The 21,957-nt window shown below is 33.6% G+C and overlaps 3 protein-coding genes across 3 annotated transcripts; 2 read left to right on the forward strand and 1 right to left on the reverse strand.

The window, feature by feature from the left end:
• Positions 1 to 4,589: 4,589 nt before the first annotated feature.
• On the forward strand, positions 4,590 to 8,736 carry LOC107847728 (serine carboxypeptidase-like). Its single transcript, XM_047399936.1, has 8 exons — positions 4,590 to 5,083; positions 5,792 to 5,960; positions 6,684 to 6,803; positions 6,904 to 7,047; positions 7,496 to 7,646; positions 7,778 to 7,866; positions 7,977 to 8,238; positions 8,341 to 8,736. The coding sequence occupies exons 1-8, from the start codon at positions 4,725 to 4,727 to the stop codon at positions 8,562 to 8,564; spliced, it is 1,518 nt and encodes a 505-aa protein (XP_047255892.1). The 5' UTR covers positions 4,590 to 4,724; the 3' UTR covers positions 8,565 to 8,736.
• A 151-nt stretch (positions 8,737 to 8,887) lies between these two features.
• Positions 8,888 to 14,257, reverse strand: LOC107848066. The gene is made up of 3 exons (XM_016692724.2): positions 13,762 to 14,257; positions 10,664 to 10,784; positions 8,888 to 9,303 (listed from the first exon to the last, which is right to left on the reverse strand). Exons 1-3 carry the CDS (start codon positions 14,233 to 14,235, stop codon positions 9,131 to 9,133), a joined length of 768 nt encoding a protein of 255 aa, XP_016548210.2. The 5' UTR covers positions 14,236 to 14,257; the 3' UTR covers positions 8,888 to 9,130.
• Positions 14,258 to 15,913: 1,656 nt separating this feature from the next.
• On the forward strand, positions 15,914 to 21,897 carry LOC107848399 (protein N-lysine methyltransferase METTL21A). The gene is made up of 11 exons (XM_016693164.2): positions 15,914 to 16,059; positions 16,215 to 16,245; positions 17,871 to 17,937; positions 18,512 to 18,577; positions 18,999 to 19,092; positions 19,184 to 19,300; positions 19,474 to 19,574; positions 20,253 to 20,327; positions 20,408 to 20,500; positions 20,826 to 21,146; positions 21,532 to 21,897. The coding sequence occupies exons 2-10, from the start codon at positions 16,232 to 16,234 to the stop codon at positions 21,135 to 21,137; spliced, it is 939 nt and encodes a 312-aa protein (XP_016548650.1). The 5' UTR covers positions 15,914 to 16,059; positions 16,215 to 16,231; the 3' UTR covers positions 21,138 to 21,146; positions 21,532 to 21,897.
• The last annotated feature ends 60 nt before the right edge of the window (positions 21,898 to 21,957 follow it).

Below are 21,957 nucleotides of genomic sequence, written 5' to 3' on the forward strand. Positions count from 1 at the left end.
GCCTGACTAATCTGGATTGGCGCCGGGTAAGGCTCCATTCGGGGGTAGCGCTCCCAACAAAGTTTTTTCCATGCCCAGGATCGAACCCTCGATCTCTGGTTAAAGTGGAGAAGCCCCATCCGCTGCACCACAACCCATGTTGGTAGACAGGCAATATATTAGTTAGGGAAGGTCAAGTCAATTTTCCCCATCTTATAAGTGTTCATAATTGACAATCCTACCTAGAGAAATAAAGAAAATAAATAAAAGGGACATCTAAATGACAAAGTTAAAATAATTTATTATTACCTCATTTATAGAATAATCCGTCAAATTACAAAATTCATCGTTAAATAACTTTAATAAACAAGATTTTTTAATAATTCGTTCGTTAAATAAGATTAGCAATAATTTTCTTTTAATTTAGAGACAAAAGATATTTATTCACTAAATTCTTTTCTATTATAGTACTATTAGTTTTTCATCCGATGTCTATTACCACTTTAAAGTCAGATTAATTTATCTTTACGTCAGAAAATTTTCTTTGACAATAACAAATTGAGATTATGAGATTTTCTATGTGAATATGAATTAGTCAGGTTTTAAAGTAGGACTGTTAGACACAAATTTAGATTAGTTAAACCCAAAATAATATAAATTTTCAGTATGAATTCATATTAGTCGAGTCCTAAAGTGAATTTTCGTCTAAATAAATTGAGGCTTTATGTATATTTCAAATAATAAAGCCTCAAAGCAGATATTAAATACAATGAACGAAAATAAAATATAATTGAAAGAGTTATGCACTTTTACTTTCATTTATTTTTTCGGAAGAATATTGAAAATTGATTGATGGCTATGTTTAACACTAGATACTGTAGCTCGTGGCAGCACGGGCCCAACATATGTTATTTACGTTATCTCAATTTATATAGCACAAATAACAGTTGGAGTGTCAATCAAATTTTTATTACTAAATTTTTTTAAATAATTTAAGTTGTTAATCATTGTGATTTATAGTAATTACTATCTTTTATGTAATATAGTAATTTATATTACTCGCTTTGTCCCAATTTTAGAATTTAGTGAGTCAGTCAAATTTTTTTTACTAATATATTTTTAAAAATATTTTAAGTTGTTAATTTTTGTGATTTTAGTATCTTTTAATGTAATTTCAAATCATTTATGTTACTTGCTTTATCGCAACTTATGTGACACTATTAAAGTTTCAAAAGTCAATCATATTTTTTACTATATGTTTTAAAAATATTATAAGATGTTAATAGTTATGAGTTATAATTATTTTTTTGCATAATTTTTAATTATATAATATTTTACCAAAATAAAGTAAATAAATTAAAATAAACAAAGTACTAAATTTTTAAAACAAGTTAAATTCAAAAACATTATTTGGATCAACAAATTAATAAATTAAAACAATAAAACATGCAAATTATAAAATGTCAAAACTATCCCAAATTTACGTGACACAAATATAATTTAGATAATCAATTATATTCTTAATATGTTTTTAAATATTTTAAATTGTTAGCTATTGTAATTTATAATATTTTTTATGTAATTTTTAAATAATATATGTTACGCTCCTTATCCAAATTTTTGTGGCATTGATTTTCAATTATATTCTTAAAATAATTTAAGTTTTAATTATTATGATTTATAATACTTTTTCTTCTATTCCAATTTAAGTAGCACTGAAATAAATTCGAGAGTCAACCAAATTTTATGATTGAAGCAGCGAAGTGGATATGTCCTGAATGACTTATAATACCTAATTAGAAGTGACATAACAAAATTACTATGAGAAAATATTTGTAATTTTTTTTTAAAATGAGTCTCATATAAGATGTCATGTTAATTTAAAACATCAAGAATTAATTTATCATTTTATGTCAATTTTATTTATATTAAATATTATTAAATTTTTAATACCTAAATGACTTATAATAATTAATTAGGGGTGATATAATAAAATTACGGTTGAAGTAGCTGAAGTAGACATGTCATAAATGTCTATTTTACCTTTCTTTTATTAAATATGAGTATTAATTTTCTAATATGTAAATGTCTTACAATAATTAATTAGGGATAATATAGTAAAATCATGAAGCAAACATAAGATGTCCTATTAATTTAAAATATCAAAAATTGATTTATCATTTATATCTATTTTATTATTTATTAAATATTATTAATTTTTTAATACTTAGGTGACTTATAATAATTAATTTGAGGTGATATAATAAAACTATGATTGAAGTAGTTGAAACAGATATGTCGTAAATGTCTATTTTATCTTTTTTTAATTAAGTATTATTAATTTTCTTATATATAAATGACTTAAAATAATTAATTAGGGATAATATAGTAAAATCACGAAGCAGCTGAAGGAAGCAAACATGTTTACAAAGAGTTGTCTGCTTCTTCACTTAATACTTTAATTAAATGAAATCAATTATATGACGATACAATTACTTTAACTATATTGGATTCACTTAAACTACATACTTAAATTGTTAATTATAGTATTAATTTTCACAATTAATGGGATTGATTATTGACAGGTCTTAATTTAAGAAATTGTGTACACATTGCCCTTCAATATTCAAAGTTTTTAAATATTATAAGGATATATCTATTTAAATATTTATTTACTCCTTGCGTTCCATATTTATTGGTCATTTTATTAAAAATAGTTGTCCAATATTAGTTGATCGCCTTATGAAATTAAAAAGGCATTAATTAATTTTTTTCTTATTACACTTGCAATTAATTTTTTTTAAAAGTATTCACACTTGTTTGTAAAATTCTCAAAAAATTTTTAAGGGATACATTAGTAAAATTATCTTCTTATTTATGAGATGAAGGGAGTAACATCCTTAATTATTGGCTTATCGCTAATTAAATTATCTAGAACGTACTCTCTTGGTTCAACAATATTTGTTCACTATACTGTTAATAATAATGGCTAAATTTGGAAAATCAACGGATAATTTAATTTTTTAAACCCATTTTCCCCTTGTTATTAAATATTATTCCTAATTCAATGCATTTCTCAAGACATTAAATTTATTATATTATATATTACCTCTCTTATATATTATTTCATAATATATGTGTCAAGTGATTAGCGAACAAATATCATTGGACACAGAGAGTAGTTATTAGTCAAATCAAATCGTAATTAAATTTTTATTTATTCCTCCATATCTTCAATGCTAACTAAAAAAAACTCTCTAATTTAGGATATTTTTTCCTTAAACATAAACTCTTTCTAAGATAAAAGCAATGGTTATTTGGAGTTAATTTTGAAGCTTTTAGATAATCCTAGTATGACAATCCATTTTGCTCTCCAACTTTACTACTTTCCTCGTTCTAAAATAGTTGATCCTCGTTGATTTGATATATATCTCTTAATAAAATATTTATTAGAAGTTTATTTTATCAAATTAGTCTTATTAATTATGCTTTGAAAACGTAAATTTAAGTATATACATTTTATGTAGTCATTTAATTATAGGAGTGAACTGGAAGAACATAATAAAATTCTCTTAATTTTATAAATAAGCAACTAAATTAAAATAAATATTTTTAACAAGAGAATTAACTAAAATAAAATTAGGAAATATTTCAACTAATTTAAATTAGCATCAAGTAAAAATTATTTTTAGAACAAAAATGCATTAGTATATGTGGCTTATAATATATGTAAAGGGAAAAAAAAAGATTATATAATCCAACAAAAAGAAAAAGGACAAAGATAGATAATGAATCATTCCCTTTTTTCTTGTAACAAATTCCTTACCAAAGAATTAGTAATTGTCCAAATTAGTAGCATTGTTACAATGTTGCCAAATTTTATTTTATTTTAAAAAAAATAAAAGTAGGGTAAATATCACTTTTGGTCCTTTTATTATTGATAAATTCTGATTTTATTCCTATAATATCTGATTTAGCTCATTAAGACCTTCGATTATTAACTGTGAATATTCACAAATTTATCATAATTATTAACTGTCTCACCACTATATTATTTACGTGTTATGATATATTTGTATTGTTGCTTCATAATTAACGGTATAATATAGTTCTATAAAATAGTCAAAACACTATATATATATCTCATTTTTTTCCAGTCTCAACTTGTGTGATTATAATAATGTATATATAAGCTCAAGTGACTCTTTTTAATTTTTTTAGCTGACGTGGAACCTTTAACCTGGGTCTTATTTTATGTAATAAAGGTGTCACGTCAGTATAAAATGGTGACAAAAATATGTTAAAATTGAGTTCAGGAGGATAATAGAACCCCTGTGAAATTGCAGTATGTTGTAGAAATTTTGGACATAGTTTGAGAGGATACTGAATACTTATCTTTTATTGTTATTATAAATATCTAACAAATATAGAACTCTATGTAATATGTAATAAAGAAAAATAGATAAAACCCAAAAGGATGTGAATAGAAAATATATATCATTCCCTTTTTCATGCACCTATTTTTATTTTCCCACCAAGAATTGATAATTGTCCAAATTAATAGCATTATAAAACAAACCATTAAATCCCATATATTTCTTCCCCACTTTCTTCCCTCTCACTTTCACAAACACTTATAATAAAAAAATAAATAAATAAATAACAAAAATCCATTTCACACTCACATTCCCTCCTTATAAATATATCTCAAAAACTTTCAAATATTCTTCATTCAAATAAACAAAATGTCTTCGTCTTCATTCTCTCTTCTCTTTATTGCTATATTTCTTGTTTCATTTTCACAAATATCTCTTTCATTATCATCCAAATTTTTCTTACCTTCTCATAATGATAATGTTGAACATGTCATTAGTCCAAAAAAATTTCCAATTACTATGGCTGAAAAATTCATTAGGCAACTTAATTTATTCCCTAAACATGATATTAATATTGTTTCTTCAAAGGAAAATATTTTCAATAATTATGAGGAGAAATTATTCGAGAAGAAATTGAATTTATCTTATATTGGTGATTCTGGTTCTACTGTTCAAGATTTAGGTCATCATGCTGGTTATTTTCCCCTTGTACATACTAAATCTGCAAGGTAATTTGATTTTTTTTATTATTTTCATTGCCATCATTAAGTTTCTTTTTATTTTTTTCGGAGTGAGCCTTGAAACAACGGTAAAATTCTCTTCATGTGACGTTTTATAGTTACGGATTTGAGCCATGAAAATTAGCTTGACTAATGTTCGCATCAGAGTAGACTAATTAAATGAACCTATTCAATACTGATGTTTGCGTCAGGATAGACTCATTAAATAACATCCTCTTGGGGTGCATGCAAGAGTAACTGTTAAAGTTGCTGCCATGTGATCAGGAGATCACGGTTTCAACCCTTGGAAACTGCCTCTGACAGAAATGCAAGGTAAGACTGCGTACAATATATACACCCTTGTGGTGGGCAGTGGCGGAGCCAGGATATTCACTGAGGGTTTCATAAGTGAACATACGAATTAACCGAAGGGGGTTCAACATCTAGTATATATACATAAAATATAATTCTAACCATATATATATAGCATAATTTTTCGCCGAAGGGGTTCGGATGAACCCTCGGCAAAGGGTAGATCCGCCACTGGTGGTAGGGCCCTTCCCAAAAACCTCGCATAGCGATAGCTTTAGTGCATCGAGCTGCTTGTTTTTTTTGGGTGCATGCAATATTATATTCCTTACCCTGACCCTTTATGATTGATCATCATAGGATGTTTTTTTTATTAATGTATATTTTTTGTTTTTTGTTTTGTTCTAGGATGTTTTATTTTTTCTTTGAATCAAGGAGCAACAAGAATGATCCAGTAGTAATATGGTTAACAGGAGGGCCAGGATGTAGCAGTGAATTGGCTTTGTTTTATGAAAATGGACCTTTCAAAATTTCAGACAACATGTCTCTTGTCTGGAATGATTATGGCTGGGACAAGGTTCTTCTTCTTTCCTCTTTCTTTTTTCCGTAATCGATAAAGTTGCTATCATGCTTACTATTCTTTGTTCACTATTCCCTATACGTGGCGTATTTATTGCCTTGTCATCTTGTTCCATGCCTTTTGTAAGGATTTCATTACTATTCCTTATCTTGAGCCGGGGGTCTATCGGAAACAGCCTTGCTACTTCTCCGGAGGTAGTGGTATGAACTGCGTACATCTTACCCTTCCCAGGCCTCACGATGTGGGAATACACTGGGTTTATTGTTGTTGATAAAGTTGCTATCATGTAAACTGACTGTAACGTAACGAACGCTACGTGCATTGTGATCGATCTTTGTACCTCACGTATAACGAAAGCTTAATGCATCGACCTGCCCTTTTGTTTTAAGAAACAAACTTTGGGTTTGTCTTTATTTAATAGTATAAACAAGTTCCTTTCAAGAAAAGTTGGTTAGATATTTTTTTTGATATATGATATTATTATATTAGCAAGTTGTTAATTTTGACTGAATTTTTTTCTTTCATGCAAAGTTTCTTTTCACCAACTAATTAATCATCTTTGACTGTTGGCTATTCATTTGTTGTGACTTAAATTAGTAGAAAATAAGAAGTATTTTCACTAGTAGAAAATAGTAGTATAAATAATTTTTATACTATGGTGTGCAGTAGTTAAATTTGAAAAAATAATATATATTACCATAACTTATTGCGAATCGACAGGTGTCAAACCTTATATACGTTGATCAACCAACAGGAACTGGTTTTAGTTATACTTCTGATGAAAGTGACATTCGTCATGATGAAACTGGTGTAAGCAATGACCTTTATGATTTCTTACAGGTTTGTTCACCTTTCTTCTTTCCTAAATTACATTGGATATGTTGTTGTCATCTCGATTAGTACTAATTCGAAATATACGATGTATTTTACGATATGATAGGCCTTCTTCAAAGCTCATCCTGAGTATGTAAAGAATGATTTCTACATTACTGGAGAATCATATGCTGGGCATTATATTCCTGCATTTGCTTCTTGTGTTCATCAAGGAAATAAAAACAAAGAAGGAATTTACATAAACCTCAAGGTATTTTTATTTTATTTTTTTGAATAACAAGTAAATATTGCTGACATGTGACCACGAGGTCACGGGTTCAAGCCTCGAAAACAGCCTCTGACAGAAATGCAAGATAAGGCTGCGTACAATACACCCTTGTGGTGGGACCCTTCCCCGGACACCGCACATAGCGGTAGCTTTAGTGCACCGGACTGCCCATTTTAGAATAACAAGTTGCTGACATGTGACCAGGAGGTCACGGGTTCAAGCCTCGGAAACAACCTCTGGCAAAAATGCAAGATAAGGCTGCGTACAATACACCCTTGTGGTGGGGCCATTCCCCGGACACCGCGCATAGCGGTAGCTTTAGTGCACCGGGCTGCCCCTTTTTTTTTGTATAACAAGTGGTTTTTTTTCGCGATTTTTCGACTTGTGTTGGTTGGACTTCTTGATGTATTTACATGCCTATTTTGATCAGGGATTTGCCATTGGTAATGGACTCACCAACCCAGAAATTCAGTACAAAGCTTACACAGACTATGCTTTGGATATGAAATTGATCAATCAAGACGATTACGATGATATAAACCAACTATATCCAAAATGTCAACAGGAAATTAAGCTTTGTGGTAAGTATTTATCCCACTCAACATGTAAGTTAAATTCGAAAAAGAAAAAGAAAGAAAGAACCTTCATTCAGTGTAGACCTTGCCCTTACCTCGTAGAGTGAGTTGACATCATGCCGTGTGAATATTGGCAGCAAATGGTAGTGAAGATGCTTGTTCGAGGGGATTTAGAGATTGCATAAGCATTTTCAACAATATAACGGATATTGCAGGCAATATAAATGTAAGAACGCGGAACTTCTTTCATTTTTTTCTCTCTAACGAGACAACGGTGTCATATAAACTACAAGCATGTATGTTTTTTCTAAAGATTTGTGGCTGTTTTACATGCAGTACTATGATATCCGGAAGACTTGTGAGGGTAGCCATTGCTATGATTTCTCGCGAATGGAAACTTACCTCAATGATGCCCGAGTTAAGAAAGCTCTAGGTGTTCCCAGTGTTATTGATTTTGTCTCGTGTAGTTCTTCAGTTTATCGAGCGCTGAAGACAGACTGGATGAAGAATCCTGAAGTCGGTATTCCTTCACTTCTTGAGGATGGTATCAATCTACTCGTTTATGCTGGAGAGTATGACCTTATCTGCAACTGGCTCGGTAAGCTTCATTCACCTGTAACAGAAGAGAATTCGTTCGTGTAATATATAGACAATGTCAATCGACGACTAAACTATTGTTTCTTGAAATGGAACGGAACAGGGAACTCAAATTGGGTGCATGCCGTAGAATGGTCTGGACAGAAAGGCTTTGGGGCTGCACCATCGGTTTCTTTCTCAGTAGACGATGAGGAGAAAGGCGTTCTAAAGAACTTTGGACCTCTGACTTTCCTCAAGGTCTACGATGCAGGTCATATGGTGCCGATGGACCAACCTAAGGCAGCACTCGAAATGCTTCAGAGGTGGACTCAAGGCAAATTGTCCTAGACAAGTCATCAGGAACCACACTTACTGAACAGCTTAACGATATTCCAGCAATATAATACCAGCAAAACATAGAAAATCATGTCGATACATTTCACCTTTTCCGGTGAATGTTAAATCTTCTAAGATATTGGAATAATGTTACAAGATATAGTGAAGCATACTGTTTACTCTACGATTTGTTAGTCATCTTGCATTATGTTCGCCACATAATGCACTGTGGCGTGTCATCCAAAGCAAAAAAGTCTGTTGCGGCTTTAAGCTCAAAGCGCAAATAAAAGGTGCAAAGGAAGAAAAAGTACAAATATATATGTTTAGTCCAAGACTAATAATTATAAGCATGAACGATAAATATATGAATAAAGGAATACAATAAAGATTCACAAGAAAGACACGCTTAATATAAGAAGCGTGCCCATGGTCTGCTAAGCCCGCAATGGGGTTTAGAGGAGAAACTAATGTTTAACGAAAGATGTATTCATGTTCTTTTTGCCAATGGAATAATGGAGACGTACACAGACACATTAAGGCTGCTCAAGAACATCGACACAAACACCTTAACTCAATAGCTATGAACCACCTCTTGCTCGATATAGTTCCCTCAAGGTCTCAATCACAGGCCGAAAACCTGTCCGCAATGGCAAAACTGATACCACCCGGAGATGTCGTGCATTACCATTCTTTGGCTGGGACACGGTGACTTTCAACATCTCTCCCTCCAAAGCTTTACCAGCAGCTGCAGCTGCATAAAAGCATTCTTAAATCAGTCAGCAAAACATTGTAAAATGCAATTATGAAAATTCCTGGACAATCTTTTATGGACCATAACCAAATACTCTCCCCGTTCCGGTTTAAATAACACGTTTTGAATGGATACGGAATTTAAGATATTAATTTAACTTACATATTACATCTAACAATGGTAGCAGAAAATACTGAAGTAGCAGTTAAAGTTTAGTTCAACGGAGAAACATTTCAAAAAATATATGAAATATGAACAAGATTAAACATTGAATTCTATTGCAGTCCAACTCTCTATAGCAGGCAATACTCTATAACGATATTTCACTATAACGGCTGCGTTTTCTTTGGAGCCAGCTTTCATACTATGTTATATTATACGTTCTCTATAACGACATCTGACTATAGCCGCCAAAAATATCCTGCAAACAACATTGTTTACTTATTTCAAGTATAAATGAAATTGCCATTGTAACCTGCAAATTGGAATTCAATTGCAAAAGGTACAACAACAGCAACATACCAGTGTAATCTTACAAGTGAAGTTTGGGGAGGGCAAGTGAGATCACTCCTAGTCTCTAATGATTTACGGTAGTAGTTAAGAGTTGCAGTAGACTAGTAGTTATTTCAGCAGTTATTTGCAGTGCGGACTGTAACAGTAGGATGTACGTAGACCTTACCCCTACCTTGTGAGGTCTATAGATAGACCCTCTGCTCAGAAGAAGTGAAACCAAAACCGGATAGAAAAGAAAATAACGACATGTGTCGACAGCGAAATAACAAACTGAACAATGCAAAAGAAGTAATAGGCAGTAGTAGAAATCGAAGAATATGATAGTCTGTGAATACTAACTAATACTACTAAATAACGAGAAAATGAACACGGGAGACTAGCTCCCGTCTCTCCCACATAAAAGTACGACAACACTCAACTACTTAATACTCTTCTACCTTAATCCACGACTTCCACAGCTTCCTATCTAGGGCAATGTGTCTCTCCCACAAAAAGTATGACAACGCTCGACTGCTTACTACCCTTCTACCCTCATCCTCTACTACCATATCTTCCTATCTAGAGTAATGTGACTCTCCCACATAAAAGTACCACAACACTCGACTACTTACTACCCTTCTATCCTAATCTTCGACCTCCATACCTCCCGATCTAGAGTCATGTCCTCAGTAAACTGAAAATGCATCATGTTCTGGCGTCTAATCACCACCCAAATTCTTCTTCCGCCTAGCTCTACCTCTCCTAAAAACCGTTATCGTCAACCTCTCCCACCTACTCAATGGTGCAATCATAAACTATCTTAAAAAAAATGAAATTAAAAGGAAAAGGGGAAATCAATTTAAGTTACCAGCACAAGGATGAGTTTTGGCAAAATCAAAGAATTCATCAGCAGAACAACCAAACAAAACCCTAGCCACCCTATCAAACATTATCACTACCACCACTCTTTTCTCGGTAGCTATAGACACCTGCAAAAAACCAACATTACCCACAAAAAGAAAATCAAATCTTTAACAAGAACCAATTAAAACAAAAATCAAATCTTTGACAAAACAAATTAAAACTATCAAATTAATCCCACAAGGTGGGGTATGGGGAGGATAAGGTGTAAGCAAACCTATCCTCTCTACCTTAGAGGTAGAGCGGCTATTTCCGATAGACACTCGGCTGCAAAATAAAAACAGTCTATACAAGAAGTACTGGAAATAAAAGAAACAACAAACCATACCAAAAACAACAGATAATAGTAGAACAAGACTACAACAAAATACTACTACAATCAAACTACATGAAACAACAAATAGTGGCAGAAATCGAAGAACAAGAAACAAGAATAATAATACAACTACTAGAATGGACAGTCAGATAATATACGCCTACCCACAAGTATGGACACAATCCTACCTACTACCCTAATCAATTCACTGACAAGAACCAACAAAAAACATGAAATTGTAGATATAGCCACAAAAGAAAATAGAAAAATTTACATACATGGATATGAAAGAGACGTTTGGAACTAGAAGAAGCAGGGTTAAAGTTGCAAGATTTGCAAAAGGGCAAATGTGTATTTAGAGAAGGGTCAGGTAGAGTTTGTTCACAAATAGAACAGACAGTGTAAAAAGGTTGATGTGATCAATGGCAACAATTATGGTATTTAGTGTGGTTGATTGTTTGCCATTGTTAGGTTGTTCTAGTAATGGTCTTCTTTTGGGTTTTGATTGGTTGTAAATGTTGGAGCATAGCAATTAATAAAGGAACAGTAGCAATATCGAAATAACGTGATAATTGACACACAATGAACAACATGTGACGACAGATATCAAAATCAACGACTACAATATACGACTAGTACTACGACAAACACCAACAAGCCTAAACCTTCGACGAGAACCCAAAAAAAAAAAAAATCAATTTTTTGACAAGAACCAATAAAGTGGAAGTACAAGAGATAGTAAATGAAAACAACCAATAGCTGCAGAACAACACTACAACGAAATATTACTAAGACGAAGCTACATGAAACACTAGATAGCATCAAAAATTGAAGAACAAGAAATTACAAGAGTAGTTTTTGGACAAGAACCAACAAAAGAACATGAAATTGCAAATATAGCCACAAAAAAAAGGAAAAATTACATACAAGGACACAAGAGGCGTTTGGAAGGAGAAGAAGCAGGGTTGAAGTTGCAACAACAACAAAAAACCCAGTGTATTCCAACAAAGTGAGGTCTGGGGAGGGTAAGATGTACGCTGTCCATACCGCTACCTCCGAAGAAGTAAATAGGTAAAGGGTAAATAGGTATTCGGTAAAGGGCCAGGCAGATTTTTTTCACATGTAGAACAACAACAACAATAACAAACCCAGTGTATTCCCACAGCGTGGGGTCTGGGGAGGGTAAGATGTACGCAGTCCATACCGCTACCTCCGAAGAAGTAGAGATGTTGTTTCTGATAGACCCCCGGCTCAAGATAAGGGATAATAAATAAGGGGATGGATGACATAACCGAAATAAAGAATAGGAAATAATAGAATAAAATCACAGAAATATGAAATATGGGAAATAAGAGCAACACGGAATAAGAAAATAGGAACTAAGCAATAGAAAATAGGACACCCACCTAGTAGTGACATACACTCCATACCAAAGACACCTATGTACACTGTCCTATGATTACTAAATCCGGCTACACAAGAACTCTCCTGATGCTAGCTACAACCCACACACTTAACACTAGTCTTCTACCCTAATCCTCGACCTCCACGCCTTCCTATCTAGGGTCATGTCCTTAGTGAGCTGAAGCTGCTCCATGTCATGTCTAATCACCTCCCTCCAGTATTTCTTCGGCCTACTTCTTCTCCTCCTGAAGCCAGCCAACGCTAGCCTCTCACACCTCCGAACCGGGGCATCCGCGCCCCTCCTCATCACATACCTATCTCAGCCTTCCATCCCGCATCTTGTCCTCCACCAAAGCCACTCCCACCTTATCCCGGATAATCTCATTCCTAACTCTGTCCCCTTTAGTAAGCCCACACATCCAACGCAACCTTCTCATTTCCGCCACCTTCAATTTTTGGATGTGAACGTGCTTAACTGGTCAACACTCCGCCCCATACAACATGGCCGGACGAACTGCCACTCTATAGAATTTGCCTTTAAGCTTAAGGAGCACCTTCTTATCGCACAACACTCCCAAGGCGAGCCTCCACTTCATCCAACCTGCTCCAATACGGTTAGAAACATCCTCACCAATCTCACCATCCCCCTAGATCATAGACCCAAGGTACTTAAAACTATCCCTCTTACACACATCCTGGGAGTCCAACCTCACCACCACTTTGTCCTCCTGCTTCGAGTCACTAAACTTGCATTCCAAATACTCCGTCTTGGCCCTACTCAACCTAAACCCCCTTAGACTCAAGGGTTTACCTCCAAACCTTCAATTTATCATTCACAACCCCCCCCCCACCCCCCGCGTTTCATCAATCAACACTATATCATCCGCAAATAACATACACCAAGGCACCTCGCCTTGGATACTCTGCGTCAACACGTCCATCACCAACGCTACAACCATGCAATTTAGTGTTTTTGGCTGGTTGTCTTTGGTAGGTTCTAGTTCTAGTAATGGAAGTACAATAGATAATAGATAGTAAACGAAAACAACAGATAGCAACAGAACAATACTACGACAAAAATAATACTACAATGGAACTACATGAAACACTAGATAGCATCAGAAATCTAAGAAGAAGAAACTAAAAAAATCAAATCTTTGACAAGAACCAATGAAAAAGAAAACAAAACATAGTCGTCGAACAATACTACAACAAAATAATACTACAATAGAACTACACGAAACACTAGATAGCTACAAGAACCAATAAAAAAAAACATGAAATTGCAAACATAGACACATAAAGAAAAGGCAGAATCTACATACAAGGACACGAAAGAGGCGTTTGGAGCCAGAAGAAGCAGGGTTAAAGTTGCAATTTTTACAAAGGGGTATTGAAGAAGATGAAGAATTTGGTAAAGGGTCAGGTAGATTTGCTTCACATGTAGAACAAACAGTGTAAAAAAGGCTGTTGTGATCAATGGCTACCAACATGGTATTTAGTGTTACTGGTTGTTTTTCATTGTTAGGTTCTTGTTCTTGAAATGGTCTTTTCCTGGGGTTTGTTTGGTTGTTGTTGTTGTTGGAAGTTTGTGGATTCATTGTTGGAATTTTTCTTGATTCGAGAAATTGTATGGCAATAGTAGAAGGTGAAAAATTGATGCTGGAAGGGGTACTGTGTTGGGTAAGGAAGATGAGTAAAATTGTACTTCCTAATTTGCCTATGGTGTACGCTTTGTATTGGATTTCGACTAATTTGAATTCGTATCGGATGGAGCTTCGTTCCGGAGGTAGTCTCATTCACTACAGTAGATCTGTCAATACGGGTCGATCAAGCCTATTTGGGCTAATTTATACAGGCTTTGAGTTTGATGTGTCAGGCCGGGCTGGCCCATTATTTTGATGGGCCGGTCAAAAAACACCAAGTCCACAGCATTATTCTGTGGACTGCAGGCCTCGTGGGTCAGACCATTTTAAAAAAAATAATATTCTATAATTTAATTTTAGAATGTTAACAAATATAAATATTATCGGATAATATTACATAATGTTAATACTTGTTAATCAAGTTTCCAACACCCTAAAAAATACTCTTAATAGCGAAATTAAATAACTTTTGACATGATCCTTCAAACCAAATAAAAATATTAATAAGAAATCTGAATAGTTCCATATATTTGACTTACGGGCTAGCCCAATCCACATTACTCGAGCCCAATTAGCCACGAGCTTATTCGGGTTGGACTAAAAAGCTCTGTTCTTAAATGGATTGCAAAAACTAAAGTCCAACTCCATTAAATTATAGGTCGAGTTGGGTCAGCCCAACAGGCCTGACCCATATTAACGGCTCTACACCATACCACATACTTTGTGATTTTTTACAAGATACTCTCTCCGTCTCAAATTATTCATCTCAAATTAAGATAACACATTAATTAAGAAAAATAATTAATAACATGACTAGTTTACCATAATATCCCTATTAAATGATATTTACATTTTAATTTGAAGAAAAATAATTAATGCAAAAGGTAAAATATGGAAAAAAAATTGTTTCTTCTTGATTAATGAAAAAAAACAAGTAAAATATGAAATCAAATTAGAAAATTTGGGACGGAGAGAGTACTAGGTTAATGGCAAAAAATTTTTTTGCTATTATAAAATTAAAAATAATTTTAGCAATATATTTTAAAATAAATTTTATATTTCTTTTTAAATTAATCGCGATTATATTTATTGAACAAAGACATAATAAAAAATTAATTGTGATTATATTTATTGAACAAAAATATAATAGAAAGATTTTGTTCAAATTATTTTTAAAATTAAAGAAGCAAGTATTTAGGAATATAACACAATTCATATGAAGCCAATAAAAAATACTGAAGGGGGCATTATATAGTACTTATTATTTTAAAATAATTTATTAAGAGTAATAGTTAATTACAATTTAATTAAATTATCTTTTAATTAATGCTTTTCCTTAACCAATGCGTAAACCAAAAAAAAACAAAAACCATTAGTATAATTGAAATATATTATATTACTCCCTTTGTGTTACTTAAAATAAAATAGAAAAAGTTTTTAACGTATTTAATAAATGTAATTTTTGAAATAGTTTGAATGCACCTTATTCATTTTACAAATATCAAAATTATTAATGTTTCGAATATCAAAATTTTATTTCTGTTGAAATTTGAATATGAAATTTTATTGTGTTCCATCTAATTCATTGACCAACTAAACACACTTTGATAAAAAGGACTAAAATACTAAAGAAGTAAAAAGCACTCTGTTCAATAATACTTATCTAATTTATGAAATTAATATATAATTTATCTATTTTTATTTATTTTATTTTAATATTAAATATAATTTATTATCTAATAGATTTTTTAGAGCATTAAATTTATTATATTTAAGAGTACTGTGATAAAATTACTCATAGTAACATTTACTACTATTTTTTAATTTTTGTGTCTTTTATTATTTTTTAATTTTTGTGTCAATAAAAAAAAGTGGTACAACAACAGCTAAAATATAAAAAGAAAAAAAAATAAGTCCATATTAACTCCGCCACCCCACGGCGAATTAGAAGCTTAGATTAATTCACAATTCAATCAAGTATGCCATATTTAATTTGAGCTCATTAATTATTATTATTATTATTATTATTATTGTTATTATTATTTGCTGATGAACTGATTTTACAAAATTTTCAGCTAGTAAAAAGACAAAAAATCAATTACTGTTTTTTTTTTTTTTTTCCTTTTTGACAGACTGTGCATGGTTCTCTATGGAGGCAGATAGGTATGTAATTGTTCTTATCATTATTTTGATTATTTTTAAATTTATTTGTTGTAGATTTATTTTTTTTTACATATTTTTATTGACATTCTCATTTGATAAATTGTAATAGTACACACTAAAGGTGTGTTCTTTAGTGTGTGTGGTATATAGAAAAATGTTTTCTTGAATATAAGTACTCGCTTTGTTTCAATTTGATTATCTGGTTTTGACTTGGTACAGAGTTTAAGAAAGCAAGAAAGACTATTAAATTTTGTGGGCTTAAACTAAAGATAGGTGAATATGATAGGTGGAAAGTTGGAATGAAAGAGTTGTCTATAAAGAAAAGATACATTTTGTTTTAAACGGACTAAATAGAAATGTAAGACAAACAAAATTGAACGGAGGGAGTAGTTTTCTTCTTTAGTATGTATGGTATATGGAAAATGTTTTCTTGAATATAAGTACTCGATATGTTTCAATTTGATTGTCTGATTTTGACTTGGTACAGAGTTTAAAAAAGCACGAAAGACTTTTGAATTTTGTGGGCTTAAACTAAAGATAGGTAGAATGTACCATAATATTGTTTAATCTTGAATATGATAGGTGGAAAGTTGGAATGAAAGAGTTGTCGATAAAGAAAAGGACGTTTATGTTTTAAACGGATGAAAAAGAAAAGTAAGACAGACAAAATTGAACGGAGGGAGTAGTTTTCTTGCTTATTGTCTGGTGTTTGGTAAGTAAGTCAGAGTAATATCATCGCAAGAACATTTATATGTACTCTAGGAAGATATTATGGGGGCTGGGTGGGTCGGTTGGGAATTGGAGGCTTAGGGAGGGAGGTGAGGAGGGGGGTGGGGGTGGGGGTGGGTGTGTGGGTGGGGGGGGGGTGGGGGGGGGGGGGGGGGGGGACGGGGGACAGTGGGGACGTTGTTGTTGATCGCTCTTACTTAGATACCCAATTTGATAAACTGCAATGCACCTCTCGTTTTCCATGTACCAAACAACTAAAGAGTACACCTTTTGTGTGTATGAAGCTTATCAAATGAGTGGTGGGAAAGACATGATGAACTTGGAATGCCACTTATGAAATGAAGGGAAATGTAAAATTGTTTTTAGAATCAATCTCTCTTGCTTAGACTTGTTTAGAACTGAGGCGTTGTTGTTGATTTCTTTGCTTATATACCGCCATTCAGAAATGCAGTCAATCTGATCACTTAGCCTGTATAGAATTAATCGATAGAACCAAATATAATGACATTACAACAGGCTTATTTGCGCTTACATTTTTATCTTTTTGTTGGTAGAATACACACTATTTTGCTATGGCGATTAGCCAAAACAAATCTTAGCATGACTACAAAATTATGAAGAAATTATGTGTTATCATCACTTAGTTTGTGCTATCTGTAAAAAGAACGTATGCATATTTTTATATTTCCTCAAAATGATTATACCTAAATACAACAACAAGATAAGCAACATAATCTCACAAGTGCGGCCTGGGTAGGATGGTTTGTACAGAATCCTAGTACTTTTTGCTTAAAACTATACCTATATCTGTACATACATACAGATAGTGATCTTTTCTTGCTCATGATTTCTTGTGTTTATGTCATTTGGTGGTCTAAAGTGTAAATTCATGCCAGGTTAAATTCTCCACACACTTCTGCAATTTTCATCGATGTTCTAGGTCATCAACTTCAGTTTTGCCAGGTACTTAGCCTTTGAATATAGTATGTATCCTTTCTTTTCATTTGGATATGTTAGTGACTCCTTGACCCACGGTGATTTCCGTATCTTCATGCCATTTGACTTTGGCATGTCCACTGAGACAATGAATAACATGTTCTCTTGATAGATAAAGAATATGAGAATCATGATTTTCATTTTATTTGACTTGAAGAACGATAATTATGCAGTGAGAATGCAATAAAGAATGAAAGTTATGCAGTGGACATCCATAGACTACAAATAAAGTAGTTAGCTTTCGCTGAAAGTGAAACTTGGCAGTATTAACCGACAGTGAAACTAGTTAACATCTTTCACTGACGGTGATACTTACCAACATTTATTCAGTTTCTCAAGGCATTTTGCGATAACTTGGACAATCTAGAAAAGTTTTGGTTTTACAACTAGTTTGTGGATATAAGTTTTCATAACTTGCTGTTTCTTGTCATGATACTTGTCTTTACTACCTTCTTTGCCTCTGTTTGAAGGTAAGGCTCCACCTTCTTTCCAATATAGTAGCTTGAATTATTGCCTTCTTTTTCTCTTTATGTAATGACAGGATCCTAATTCGAAGCATTTAGGCACAACTGTTTGGGATGCATCTATGGTTTTAGTAAAATTTCTGGTAAGGTCTAAACTCCCCTCGGGTATGCTTCAACTTCAATTTCTTCAACACCGCTTTGGTTTGATCTGCTACACACAAAAATAATATGAGTTTCTATTTTACTGCAAATGTGGGGATACACTGGGTTTGTTGTTGTTGTTGTTGTTGTATTTTACTGCAAACATGAATAACAATACTGTATTCCTTCTCTTTTCTGTTTTTCTTAAACCTAACAGTGATTTTTTATTTGCCTTTTTCGTTTTTGTTTTCCTTTTCTGAGTTGTGGCCGGAATACCGTGATCATTGGCCTTAAAGATTGAGTCTTTTTTCTTCAGTTATGCAAGCTTATATATCTAAATGTACATGTATATGCTTTATTGAGCATTCTTACTCCTTCAGTTTCGACGTTACTTAGCTGGAATCTTTTGATTTGAATTTATAGGAAAGAAATTGTCGAAAAGGGAGGTTTTCTCCATCTAAATTGAGAGGAAAGCGTGTGGTTGAACTTGGGGCAGGTTGTGGCGTAGCAGGATTTGGTAGGTCGCCTTTACTTTGTTAGACTGGTTTCTTTAAGATGCCATCTACAGTTAAATGGTTCTTTGTCTGAGATGGAACAAATCTCCACAGGCATGGCATTGCTTGGATGTGATGTAGTTTCAACTGACCAAACTGAGGTTTTGCCGTTGCTAATGAGAAACGTGGAGCGTAATACTTCGAGGATAATGCAGACAATCTCAGATCCAGGTTTCAAATTAATGTGCCATTTGGATCTTTTTAGCTATTTGAACTGTATATTCTTCATCAGTTGTCGTACTTATTTATGAAAACTGATCTGTCCTGATGATTTCTTCGAATTTAATTTTGAGAGGATGTGGTTGTATTTACTATGATCTAACTAAAAGCTTTATTCCTTGTAGATTCATTTGGTTCCATACAGGCTGCCGAGTTGGACTGGGGTAATGAAACTCATATAAAGGCTGTTGGCCCTCCATTTGACTTTATCATTGGGACTGACGTTGTAAGTTTTATAATCTATAGGGTAGTCGAATTCTACTTGCTCATTTCCGGGCCTTTGCTTTGCACTGAGAAGAAATATTTTTGTTCTGCTAAGAGAAGCCATACATACAGTTTCTGGAACCAATGATCGTACGCACATTGCAGTGCTAGTAAAAAGTATTAAGGAATAAATATCCATGATGATTTTCCATAGGGCATAGTACATCCTTTCTCATTTGGTTTCGGTGGTGTATGGTATTCCGTGCCACAGTATTAAATTCTACCATGATTTTTCAGAGTGGACGGTGAAGGGATTTTCATAGATGAGAACATGATAAAGTAAGGCGTTGGTTTCTTCAGCACACCAGCTATCTTTTATGAAATATTAATTTGTGCACATGTGACGAGGAGGTCACGGGTTCAAGCCTTGGAAACAGCCTCCGGTAGAAATGCAAAGCAAGGCTGCGTACAATACACCCTTGTGGTGGGTCCCTTCCCCGGACACCGCTCATAGCGGTAGCTTTAGTGCACCGGGCTGCCCTTTTTTCCTTTAATTTGTGCACAAGCTGTTATCAGCGTCGTCTCCAGAAATTATCCTAGGCCTTTTTTTTTAATCTCGAAGTGATCTAGTGCTCTGAGACATGCCTTCTTATTTCTCTGATGTAGTTTGTCTACACTAACAATGACCTATCTTTACTAGGTTTATGCGGAGCATCTCTTGGAACCACTTTTGCAGACAATAATCGCACTGTCTGGACCGAAGACAACAATTTTGGTGCTGTATCCTGTAAAATTTTATAGAACTTACAAAATTTATTCTCTTTTTCGTTATTGTTAATGAACTTTCATTTATAGTTGGGTTATGAAATCCGATCAACAAATGTCCATGAAAAGATGCTTGAGATGTGGAAGAGAAATTTTGAGGTCAAAACTGTTCCAAAAGCAAAGGTAATTTCCAGTGCATCCTGCTGACATCTCATGCTAGCGTCAAATAGGCTGTATATTCCTACCATCAGTTATATGTATATTGTGGAACTTACTTACGGTATTTTTTACTTGAGGTAGTCGAAGTAAATTTTGCATTTGCAAATGGTTTTGTTGATTTTGTCGACCATGGATGTCTAGCCGCGTTTTAAGTTCTTGGTTCTGAATTCTCCGACCATTGAGCTGGTTTATTGCATCTCCGATATGTCCTATATCCAGAGTTTATGGTTATAGATCAGTTGAGATGTCTGGACGTTTCTTTCGTTCATTTGAACCTACTTCTGTGCAGATGGATAGCACCTACCAACACCCAAGCATCCAGTTATACATAATGAACTCTAAGCCACAAGGTAGTACCTCGGAAATTGTAACACCGATGGCTCAGCAGCAGAATGATGAGGTTACGGAAACAGAAACTAACCATGGATCAGATGAAGATGAAAGTAAACACGGGTTTAATCAAGATGACGTGACTGACAATGAGGGAAAGGTAGACAATAGTCTGGTTATGGATCTAGAGAACAGAAAACTTAGTGATTGGGAAGCTAGAAGATGTGGCGCGATGGCTGCTAGACTTCTTCGCGATGTCAAGATAACATAAATTATAGAGGTCAGCAGATTTCTTGCTTCATTGCAGATATTTTTTAAGTTTGCACTGTACTATACTTGTTTACATGCGTGCGTATCGTGCAAAGCAACCATCTTAGAATCAACCCCTTTCCAAGTCTGCAACAACAACAAAACACCCAGTGTAATACCACAAGTGAGGTCCGGGAAGGTTAAGAGTGTACAAAGACCTTACCGTTACCTCCATCTGCACAAGGCAAACATAAACACAACATATATGGAAACAACAGCACTAAGAAAACCGAAGCATAAAATCTTTCTGCATGCTTAATTTTTTCAGATTCAGGAAAATGATTGACATATACTTTCCGCGATTTAGTTTTCCTTAGAGAACTATTTTCAAGTCTCTACGGCATTGTGTTTGGCAGGTCTTAAAATGGCATTACCGCTACCAAGATTGTTGCACACTGTGCTACAAGTTCAGGACATTGACGCAAGATTGTCTTTTCGATAGAAGATGTACACTGGTCTTTGAAGATACATCAAAAGAACCATGTATTCTGCTTGTATGAAGTTGGACGGGAGCTTTTATCAGCTTTCCACCAGTTGCAGCGCGGAGGTGTACGATCACTAGATGCAAATTACTAGCATGTTAGACCTCAGTTTTTGGTAGCTTGATTGAGTTATTTGAAGATGTGTCAAGAAAGATCATTTCTAAAACTTGCTACTTTGATGTTCAGTTTAGACGTTGATAATGTTTTTACTAATATAACAAGACAGATGATTATTCTTCAGTTTTAGTGTAGCATATATTATTTAAAGCTCAAAAACAAAGAAACCAAAAGACCCTCTTA

Source organism: Capsicum annuum, chromosome 11, assembly GCF_002878395.1.
Source record: "Capsicum annuum cultivar UCD-10X-F1 chromosome 11, UCD10Xv1.1, whole genome shotgun sequence".
Taxonomy (NCBI): domain Eukaryota; kingdom Viridiplantae; phylum Streptophyta; class Magnoliopsida; order Solanales; family Solanaceae; genus Capsicum; species Capsicum annuum.